Raw genomic sequence first — 12,348 nt, 5'->3', positions numbered from 1 at the left:
TTAACAGTCAATACAAATCCTTTCAAAATGCAGATGACTACACCCACTTCTGGGTATTTTTCCGAAGAATATGAAGGCACTAATTCGAAGAGATGCATGCACCCCAATGTTCACAGCAGCATTATTCATGGCGGCCAGGATATGGAGGTGGCCTAGGTGTCCATCGATGGAGGAATGGATAAAGAAGATGTGGGGTGTGTGTGTGTGTGTGTGTGTGTCTGTGTGTGTGTGTGTGTGTAATGAAATATTACTCAGCCATTACGAAAGAATGAAATCTTGGCATTTGTGGCAACATGGAAGGGATTTAGAGGGTATTACTCTAAGTGAAGTAAGTTAGACAGAGAAAGACAAAAACGGTTACATGATTTCACTCATATTTGGAATATAAAAATAAACATACAGATATAGAGAATAGAGCAGTGGTTATGGGGGTGGGGGAGTTGGGGTTAAGGGGGGACAGGCAAAAAGTGTAAAGGTGATCAACTGTATGGTGATGGATAGAAAGTAAACTTTTGGTGGTAAGGACACTCTAGGGTATATAGTAGCAGAACTATAAGGTTGTACACGTGAAACTGATATAATGTTGTAAACTGATGTTAACGTCAATAAAAAAATAAACAAAAAAATCACCATAAAAATGCAGATGACTACAGGCATGTGAAAAGATGGTTAACATCGCTAATCATCAGGAAAATGCAAATCAAAACCACAATGAGATACCACCTCACACCTATCAGAATGGCTATCATCAAAAAGAACACAAATAACAAATGTCAGCAAGGATGTAGAGAAAAGGGAACGCTTGTACACTGTTGGTGGGAATGTAAATTGGTACAGCCACTATGGAAAACAGTATGCAGCTTCCTTAAACAGCTAAAGATAGAACTATCATACGATCCAGCAGTTTTACTTCTGGGTATGTAATTCACTAATTCAAAACACTAATTCAAAAAGATACATGCACCCGCATGTTCAGTGCAGCATTATTTACAATAGCCAAGATATGGAAACAACCTAAGTGTCCATTGATGGATGAATGAATAAAGATATGGGGTGTGTGCGCATGTATACATATATATACATGCGCACACATACACACACACAATATACAATATGTACTTAGCCATAAAAAGAAGGAAATTTTGCCATCTGAAGGAACATGGATGGATTTGAAGGGCATTATGCTAAGTGAAATAAGTCAGACAGAGAAAGACAAATACTATATGATATTACTAATATGCGAAATCTGAAAAACACAACAAACTAATGAATATAACAAAAAAAGATGCAGATTTACAGATACAGGGAACAAACTAGCGGTTACCAGTGGGGAGGTGGGGAGGAACAACATAGGCGTTGGGGGAGAAGGTACAAACTGTTGGGTGTAAGACAGGCTCAAGGATGTACAGTACAACATGGGGAATAGAGCCAATACTTTGTAATAACTATAAATGGAAAATAACCTTTAAAATTGTATTAAAATTTTAAAAAATAAAGTAAATACAAGTCCTTCAACATCTACTATAAAATTGGAGACTTACTTCCAAAGAAAGAATATCAAAGTAAGAATAACAGAGCTACAGAAGCCAAATACTGTGCAAATGTAAGTATGTGCACATCTGTGTCTGTAAACACACACAATCTCAAAGAACAAGAGCTGCCAGGAGATAAAACTTTGAAGAAGAGCTGTGCCTGGGACACTCCATGGCTTGAGAAGAGACACAAAAACATAAAATCGGTATAATTTACTTACAATGGCTTTAAAACTGAGGACTTCACCCTTGAGGGCAAAAGTCATCGTACTACCTCCTATTCCATTCTTCGGTTTGGAAATTAACAGCAGTGACGCTTCAGCAGGATGGAGGAAGTGACTGGTAAATTTCAGAGTGATGGTAGTTTGGTTTCTATTTAATAAAAGATAAAAGAGAAAATATTGTATTGAGAAAAAGACAACTAACAAGCCACTATTCAGTGCCAACCATGTGTTCAGGTCCCACCCTCTGTTAATACACTCACTTCCACAATAAAATTAAAGATTGCTGCAGATTTTAGAAAGGCTATAATTGAGTTACTGTTATCAGTCCAAACATCTTCAACCAGTCTGTAAAACCTAAAGTTAAATTCCAAATGTATGTATAATCTACCAAACACTGGGTTTTCTAACAGCTAGCCACAGGAAATCATACATGTATTTTTGTGTGAGTTTCATAGGACATTCTGTGCTACTGATTAGGCACATTCTTAGTCACAGCACATGGAGGGAAAAAAAATGAGAAAGTAGGAATTAAGAAAAAATACCTATAACTGGGTGAAAATAAAATTCAAACCTCAAATCAAAATAATGGTATAAGTTGCATGACTTTTATTTGAAAGATATACTTAATTAAAAGAATAAGGAAAACTCATCCATCTCCTTTAATTTTCAACTTTCTAGTGTAAAATATAGTAAAATGGTAAAGAATCTATGAGTTGGAGATTTCACTTCTCAGTTTCTAGGGGAATGACTAAATCATGGCACCCTGGCAACCGTGCATAACAACAGACACCATAGACACAAAGCTGAACTGTGGTGAATGTAAGTCTTGGCAGAAAGCTCTGTGATCCTCTCATAACACAAAACATGGAGTTTCCTGAAGCACTGCTCCAAGAACATTTCTCACTTGCCCCTCTATCTTCCCTGAGAGGCTATCAGCAGACAGTTTCTCATTGCCTCCTAGATTCTGATGAGGTCTGACGCTTGCCACCTAGCTCCCTTCAGGGTAGAGTTACTGGCTACAAAACTGCTTAGTTGAAGCATGAAATTGATTATAAGCAACAGGTATCCTAGTATGCATGATGCAGTCATCTGGCTTCTCTTGTTTTGGTGTCACTCTACATAAGGGATACAGGAATCTGGGCCCTTTGGTAACTTTCACTTTCACTGTTTATGTAAGTAATGAATTCTCCAAATGAAAAATGGGCTCAATTTTTCTTTACTGGCTGAATCTTTCAGCCTTGCCTTGCCTTGCCACAGCTGTGGGTGGTAAACCTTGGGGACATTTTTACCTTTGCTTTTTCTCTGGCTTTTACCATAGTTAGACTCATACATCATTACCACAGTTAACTTTGTACAAACTATCACCCACTGCCTTCCCTTAGGACACACACATTCAGGAATGGAGATGGAAATAGATTCTCTCGGCATTAAACTTTGGCTTAACTTTCCCAGAACCTGTGAGGAATTTCTGTTGAATAGGTGAGTTTAGCGAGTAGCATAAAGTGAATGAAGGACTTTAAAAATTAATTGAAATGTTCTCAAAATTGTTTTTTAGGGAAAATTACAGTTCACATCTAGCAGAAGTGGGAATGATTTTGTTACAGAAACAACAGGTCAACCAAGAAACAAGCACCACTCGGAGGGTTGGAGTACTCAGATGTATTATGCCGGCGGGCTCAGAGGGGCTTCTGCTCCGAAGCTCTGAGCACCTCCAAGACGTGCGCATGAGATTTTATAAGGTAAAGTACAAGCTTGGGGGTATTCGGCCAATAGGCATGGAACAGCTTTAGCATCATCATTACCAAAAGTGGAGGCAGGGAGGCAGCAAACCAACATTCCAAAGCCAGATATGTATCTTTGAAAATCCAGCTGGCTAGCAAAAAAAACATGAACAGCAAACCAACACTAATTAACTTAGATTTACGAGTTAGTCCAGCAGAACTCAGATCAGTATTCCAATACTTAGACTTGTGAGTTATCTTGTTAGCCCAGCCCAGCTTTTCTTGTTAGCCCAGCCTGGCTTTTATTCACAATTTTATTCAGATATAATATCATTAATCCCCTCAACTTGCACAAAAGGACATTTTCTTGGCTATTATGAAAAGCTCATAGGCTTAAATTTAATTGAGAACAAAAATATTTGACTTTGGGATCTTTTTCTGGGTACATATGCTCAAATTATGTGTTAAGATACCTGTGAGTGATTTAAGATTTTTCTAGATATTCTAAAATTCATTATTAGATAAAGCCATTCATTCATTCATTCAATTGATATTAACAGAGAACTTACAATGTTCCAGACATTGTTTTACGTTTTTGAGATAAAGTAATTATTAAAAATAAACCCCACTATTCCTGATCTCTTGGAGCTTACATTTTATAGGACATGGCAGGCATTAATTATATCATCACAAAATAAATGTGAAAATTATAAATTCTGTATGTGCTATGAAGGGGTATGAGAGCACATAATGGAGAGTGTGATATAGTCCAAAGGATCAGAGGAAGTGATGTATCAGGTGGGATATGAAGGATGAGAATGAGTTAGGTAGAATGAGCAGGGGAGGAAAAAAGGCATCCATGCCTCTAGTATGAGGACTTATGATATGTTTGAAGAACTTACCAAAGGCCAGTGGTGCTGAAGCTTAGAGAGCAAGGGTATTAGTGATGAAGATATAGCTAAAGGCCAGCCATGAAAGGCCACAGACCATGTTGAGATATTCAGTCTATATCCTAATGGTGATGGGAAGCTATTGCAATATTTCAAACAGAAGAGTAACATGACCAAATTTACATCAAAAAAGATTGTTGCTATTCTAACAGAAAGGATGGATTGCAGAGAAGCCTTTTATGATCTACTGTAGCAGCCCAGTTTAAAGATGACAGTACATGAAACTAGGATGAAAGAGGTGGGTAAGAGGGAAAAACACCAAATTTTAGACACATAAGGTAAAATTAGTATGACTAGGTAATGGATTGGCTCTCCATGGAAGATGACGAAAAAGGGTGTTGAAGAATGACCATAATCTAAATAACATGTACTAAGTAAGTAAGTTCATGGAACTATACTTAAGTTCTATGAAACACGTCTTAAAATACAGTATCCTTTTTATGAGGCCAATGGTTGGTTGTAGGACCATGAAGATTTGAGCTTCTCTTGAGCGTAGATATTCCTTTTACAAATCTGGTAGTCATACTGGAGCATATGCCTTACTGAGTGTATTAGAAAGTTTAGAATCACGTGGGTCATCCACTTCACGTAAGTGTCTTAGGTATCCAGACATGTGTATCATAATTACGGCCTTTATCTTAATTTTCTTACCTTTTATTTTCTCTCTGCTCCAACTGCCTTCCCTCATTTAAAAAAATCTCCTTGATATTACATGTACCTCATAAACTACTTCAACTTGGCCTTTGGAAGAGATGGAGAATAAATATATGACACATCAATGTCAGTGCCCAGATGGCTCAATGAGAATAACGAGGAAAAAAAGAAAGAGAACCGTTTTTTCGAAGTATATTTTCACTTTTATGATAGTGACTCTATGATTATAGCTAAATTTAGTCATCAAGTTAGATGCAGAAATATGTTTATTTATATGTTGGTGGAGCTGTTTAATCTTTTCTGTATAAATTATATCTCAGGGAATTTAAATCCACAACTGGCAGAAAGAGCCATTATTAATCATGATTTAGACAGACTCTAAGGCAGGATGTGGTACACATAATTATATAATATATAATATATATAATGATAATCCTACATATTTTCTTTTAGGAAAACAAAATATTTTCAGAAACCTAAGTATAAAAACTAAAGACTTCAAAATTATTTAATCGAGCAAAAAAGATATTTTTTAAAAACACCTAAAAATGGCATTAGAGCCTACAAAATAAAATGCATCTAGAAGTGAATGTCTGTTATCTATACATACTGAGAATTAAGCTTTGTATCTTCTGGGAAACTTTCTGGGGTTTCCCTAAGAACACTTAGGTGCTTCTTTTGTTTTGTATTTTCCTCTAGTTTTATACACACATCCACAAATAAAACAACTATTAAATTATATCCTCACGTGTTCGATTGTGTGGCACTCTGCTATACTATAAACCTTTGTGAGTAGTGTTGATATATTTTCATCTATGAATTATGGGCACTTGGAATTTAGAGGATGGAGGCAAATATGTACTGCTTGTCTAAGTTCCAGTTACAGAACTAGATGTTTTGCCTATATAATTACATTCACTACTGACAGCACTATGGGTAAATATTCTGATCCCCATTTTCCAAATAAGAAAAATGAGGCTGAGTCATAAAGCCTACACGTGTCAGTATCTAAGCCCAGCATTTAACTGATAAATGACATGATAAAAGGGTTCTAAGCCACAATGGCATCTAAAACCCAGATTCACTGCTTCTCTAAGAGAAATCTCATTAAAATGATAATAAAAGTTTGTCTGTTTTGTTTGTTTTAAAGCTACTAGTTAGAGGAAATCATCAATGAGCATCTGCACAGAGGCTAATATAAGAAACAAAGCTGCCCTGTAGACTTCTGGAGAAGCCATTTCCAGAAATACCTAGTCATATGGAGGGCAAAATAGGATTCAGACAACCATATTCTTCCTAGGGCCAGTGTAGGATGCCAGGCAACTGGGCATAAAAATAGAATGTTTTTCACCGTAGTGAAGTCGACCAATTGACAAACCTGTGCATATACAGGATCACAATTTAGTTGTCTATTGCCATATTATATATAAACAAGTATCACAAGTCATTAGAGTATATCCATCAACATGAAACACTAAGACCGAGATAAATATATCAGCTGACCTCAAATAAAATAAAAACAACAGAGGTAACAGAGAACGTAAAGTCATAATGTAAAAGTCAGAGACATTTATGAAGATACTATAACCCTAATTTAAGAACAAGATGCTGTGAAATAGACATACCCAATGAAAATGAAAGTATTCTTACAAATACATATAGATTATCTCTCTCTCTCTCTCTCTCTCTTACCTAAAGGAAACAGTTGGAAAAGGAGGCTTGTTGATAGAGGAAAAAGCAATGACCTGAAAAATATGAGTGATAAGCTAGGATACATAGAAGACCTAATTAACAGGTTCAATATCCAACAACTAAAGGTTAGGAAATGAGAGCAGAGAAAATGATGAAAGAAATAATTTAAGGAAATTTTCCAGAGCTTGTGAAAAACAACTTCATAATTAAAAGGACTCACATTGTACCCAGACAGTGAATAAAAAAATGACCCTCCTTGATGCATTCCAGAACAATATCAGAACACAATGAAAGATTCTAAAAACTTCCAGAGGTGTGGGGAAACAGAATAATAGATTTTCTCATCACAAACACCAAATATTATGAGGCAGGTGGAACAATTATCTCAAGAGTTATGAGGGAAAATCCTTTCAACTTGGAAAAATACCAAGTAAAATATGAATCAAGTGTAAGTGTAGTCAAAAGATATGCTGAAAAACCAAAATTTGGGGATATTTACCTCTCTCACACTTTTTAGAAGGTTTCATAAAGGCAGTTTTTTTTTTTAGCAAATAAGTGAATACACTAAGAAAGAGGCAGATATTCATTTCTATCCAAAGAGAAATAAACAGTGACCAATACTGACATCTCTTCAATAGGTCTGGAAAGCTATCAGGCCAAATAAGAATGAAAGGCAAAGTGCTCTAGAATGTGAGATACCTGAAGGAAAGATTTTATGTACTTCTTTAGAATTTATTAATTTTCTCAGCTTAAAAAAGGAGGCAACAGATAGTTTGTATATTCATAGTATAAGAAATATTTACAATCTACATTTGTACTCTTGGAACAGTAATGAATAGAAGATATAACTAGTGACATTTGGTGGGAGGGCAATATATCTAGAGTAATAAGTGACCAAGATCATTAAATATTATAGCTAAACATCAAGACAGTATTTTTGAAGTTGATATAACAAAAATATTGGCAAAGATACACAGATTATTTATATTTATGGAAGTAACCATTGGAAGAACTAAAACTAGACATAGTTGAAAGAGTTAAAAGTAGGTGCTCAAGTAGTGGATCTCTGGAGGTGGGGATATCAGGGGAGAAGGACTTGCTTTGCATGTTAAACTCCTCTACATATTTGAGTTATTAAAGCAGGTGCAAGTTAAATTTTGACTAAAAAAAGATAAAGAAGTTGAAAATAAGAATATATGCATATGTACAATGTGGTCAAAATATGAATACATTTATTCATCATTACATGTGGGAGTATGTATCCATGTAAATATGGCCAGTTAATGGTCACTTGGCATGTGTTAAAAACCTCATGAAGCTAATATTTATAAATATGTCTCTATTGATATAAACCATAAAAGGTGCAATGGTGAATAAAAAGGAAAAAAAGCACTGCTAAAAAATTAATGGGAAGTAGGCTGTTAGGTTTACCCAAGTGAAATATTCTCACAGACCAGTTCCTGGAGAAACAAAAATGATACAATTATGTGCCACAGATCTTCAGGATTTCTTACAAATAGTCAAACCACAAATAACTAAGGCCAGGGGCGTTGTATGAGTATGATATAAACACACACACAGTACATGCAGCTGTCAGTTAAATAAGACTGCCAACTCTGGATTTATATTGGCTGGTTTTGAATCTCTACTTCATTTAATAGCAGGGAAAAGTGAGTAAATGATACAATGTCCTTGTGCCCAATGTTTTCTTCTATAAAATGAAGACACTAATATGGTTGCCAGGACGATTAAATATGAAAAGGTACATAAAGTGCATACTATATCATACAGAGCACATGTTTAACAGGTATTAAGTATTTTAATATTTACATATATACTGCATTTATTTTGTAAATATCCAATTATGCATATATTATAATAAACACATGCTTGTACATATAAAAAGACTGGAAGGAAATGAACTAATAAATTAAACGTGTTTATCTGATGAGATTCTAGGCGATTTTTGTTTTCTTTATATTTTTCTGTAACAGTCAAATTTTCAACAACACAGGTATACAGGTTTCACATTAAAAATAGAAACTATAAATGTTAGCTTCACTAACAAGACATACAGTCTTAAGCTAAAACATCAGAGGTTTAGGGCAGTTGTTAGGAAGAATTTCCATATAATGGGAGCTCTGAAATACTGGAAGAGGTTATTAGGTTGATGAGTGAACAAAGCAGGAAGAGGGGAACCTTAATCCTTTTCATTTGTATCATCCTATTTGAAGGACAGAATAGATCTCAATGATCAAAGTACTGAGGGAAGACAAATGGTACTGTGACAATATCCAAATGAACTAGTATCACCAAAATTGTGTTTTATAGCAGACATAGAAGTATAACTAGGAAAATGAGTGGATTGTTTTTATAAGGAGTTTTATTCTGAGATATGATTTATAATATATAAACAGGTGAGTGGAGGATTGTTTTTCTCATATTTAATTCAATCTGGGTAGAGTTCAAACCATGAATATTCACATTTTATAAATGATATACTCCTTTAGCATGGAGCAGCAAAGCAGCAACTGAAGAAAATGAGCACAAGCTAATGACACAAGCCAAGGGCACTATTGCAACTGGGCTCCTTCATATTTTAAACACAATTAAAAATGGCTCCCCTTTCCAATTATTTCTGTGTTTGATATACCAAAAGTAATAAAGACTATAATGTGAAAAGTAATTCAGGTCAATGTATAGTTCAAAAACCAAAAAGATAACTAAATAAATAATTAGTAGTTATAATCTGTCACTTTGCACAAGGTAAAAAATAATCAAATACAAAGGCAAAGAATAAAATTCAAGCCTAAAATTCATTTCTTTTTCAAGTCGATTAGTGGTTATCAAATCTGTCTAACCTTGTGGTACTGACACGGCTCTTCTCATATCATCCTTGTACTATGTAATAAGAGCATTTGCCATCATTAACACTTATTAGCATATGAAATAGGATTTGTTGATCTAGGAAGAGTAATATATTATGCTTATATTTAATTTTTGAAGACTATTCTCTGAGGTTTTCATTTGTTCTTTATTTGAGAATGGGTGAGGAGTAGAAACATTAAACAAGTATCATGTGAACAAAATCAGATAAAAATGAGACTTTATAGAATACTATCACAATTTGGGAGTGTACCAGATATACATATACAATGATTATGAAGGGATAGAGAAAAATGGCAACATTGGGGGTGTCTTTCGAGGCAAGATAATTAGTTTTTACTTTTATTTTTCTTCCTACTTTCATAGGTTCTATATTTTCTACAGTAAGTACATAGTGCTTTCATAATCAGAAGCAACTAAATACTGTATATTTAGCACACACTGACTCCCATTTCCTGCAGGAAACAGAACTATAGTACATAAAGAACTTAGAGTCTATTCTCTGTGGAGCATATGCATGCAACATAAACTAAAATTAAATGCATACATAAAAAGCAGATGCTTTATAGTGTTAGAATTGTCTTAACAAAATTGGTGAGGAATCTCAATAATATGAATGATTTATCTCTGTCTGGAGTGATGATCTTTTCATTTCATACTAAAAACAAATCTGGGTCACTCTTTTATAATTATAACACACATTAAATCTCTAGGGTTCATATGTTCAGTAAAAAAAAAAAAACAAAAAAAAAAACAAACTTACTTTGGAGAAATTGTCACAACATTCCCTTCCTGGGAGAGGGAGAAATCAGAGGCATCTCTTCCGACAATTGTAGCATTATACACTAATCTCTTGAAGCCTGGATTTTTCAGTAGAATCTATATTGAAGAAGAAGAGAGTATAAATGAGATCATGAATTTTAAAAATATATAACTTAACATTTCTTATTTTTATGAAAGAGATACTTTAATCATTATTTATTCTTAGTATACTAAATGGAAGAAAGCAGACTTTGTATTTAAAGATAGTGTGGGGTGTGTGTGTGTGTGTGTGTGTGTGTGTGTGTGTGTTTTTCAGAGTGGGCAGGGAGAGGAAGATTTCAGGTAAGGACATGACAGATGTAAAAACATTTGATCATTCAAAATTTCAAGTCCAAAGTTAGCAACTTGGATTTTAATCTTACTGCAAAGGGAAATCTTTGAAGAATTTTAAAAAGAGAATTTATTGCTTATATAATCCAATTTATAAAAAGGTTAATCTGGCTGCTCAGTGTAGAAAGCATCATAAGGAGTTAAGGTTTAAAATCAGAGGTCCAAGATGAAAAGGATGGTAGCCTCATCTAGAAGTGGTAGTATAGCTAAGGGTTGGCTGTCTTTTCCTTCCTGACACCAACCATTTTTGAGAAGGAGTTACTTTATTTTTAGGGAGTATTTCATGAAAAACGTTAAGTGCTTATGTAAACTATAATGGGGATTTTAAAAAATACACATATTAGAAAGACATGAAGTTATCATGGAAAGTAATGACCCAGAGGAGGGAGAAGACCTTGGGGAAGTAGATGACTGGCCAAACTAGAGTAAAGAAAAGATGACTGCACTTACGCAGTCCAGGAACTATAGTCATAGATAGAATATGGTAGAGATCTGTTCAAAGATTAACTACTTTTATATTTCAATGAGAACTTTGGTAACCTAACTACCATGACAAGTATGTAGTTGCTGAAGAGTTTCTACCTTCAGTTTTCCCACAAATTTGGGGGGTCTCATGTTGCTCACTGCCTACAGATCTCAGGAACAATGGAGGGAAGATTATGCTAGTGTTATTTGTTATGTATGTATGTGTGCATTTAAAGTATTAGTTAACAGATCTAGTGATTTAAGTCACAGAGAGCTAATTTCCATTTTCTGGAAGGAAATGTTGAAAATAATAGTAGATTCACTATGAACTGTTATTGGTTTATAGTCCTGGAACTTCTATAAGCAGCCTTGATTGCTTAAGGAAGCTACTCACTCTCATTATGTTGAATGAATGAATGAATGACACAAAGGCTTTGGGCCCATCTGTGGTCATTCCACCCAACTCCTGGATTTCATGTAGAGTGGTGAGTGGCAGATGGGGAGAAGGGAAAGTCAGCCAAGGAAAGCAAGCAAGCTTTGGAGCCTCAATTCCCCTTTAGCAATGACAGCCATCCCGTTACTACTGTGCTCCTGTATAAATTTTGTTTCCAAAAAAAAAAAAAAAGACTTCAACTGGTTTTAAAAATATCTCAGAAGATCAATGCACTCTACATTTTTTTCACTGATTACTACATTGTTTAATGGGCCCAATGTGTATTCTATGTTTCTATATGTGACATATAGCTACAAAAATACTTTTTCAATTATAGTAGCCATTGCTTCAGATTTTTCTTTCTCCTGGAGGGTTGAAAGTGTTGAGAAGGACATTCTACAACTTAGGCACTGCCATTTACAGTGCTGTTTATGCACACGCGCACATGATGCCATAGATTCTGAGCGATTTCTGAATCAGTGATTTTCTTCAATGAAATTTAAAATCAAAGCATCTTGTAATTGATATTTTATTTTGCATTTCTTTTCAATTTTTAGTTTCCTTCAAAAGCTGTCTGTATATTCTCATCTATAATCTCAACGTGTAAACATTATTTCTAGTAAACAGTTAACTGTGAAG

At 34.7% G+C, this 12,348-nt stretch overlaps 1 protein-coding gene across 1 annotated transcript in view; it reads right to left on the bottom strand.

Annotated features, from left to right (window-relative positions):
* The window catches only part of CFAP47 (cilia and flagella associated protein 47), a 423,400-nt gene that overhangs the window by 216,608 nt on the left and 194,444 nt on the right, over positions 1-12,348 (bottom strand). The window contains exons 37-38 of the mRNA XM_074358969.1: positions 10,423-10,538; positions 1,754-1,904 (exon numbers count right to left, since the gene is read on the bottom strand). Coding sequence (XP_074215070.1) covers positions 1,754-1,904; positions 10,423-10,538 — 267 coding nt within the window. The remainder of the gene's footprint in view (positions 1-1,753; positions 1,905-10,422; positions 10,539-12,348) is intronic.

Source organism: Camelus bactrianus, chromosome X, assembly GCF_048773025.1.
Source record: "Camelus bactrianus isolate YW-2024 breed Bactrian camel chromosome X, ASM4877302v1, whole genome shotgun sequence".
Classification (NCBI taxonomy): domain Eukaryota; kingdom Metazoa; phylum Chordata; class Mammalia; order Artiodactyla; family Camelidae; genus Camelus; species Camelus bactrianus.
The sequence above is the reverse complement of the archived record's forward strand: the minus strand, read 5'-3'. Positions and strand labels throughout refer to the sequence as shown.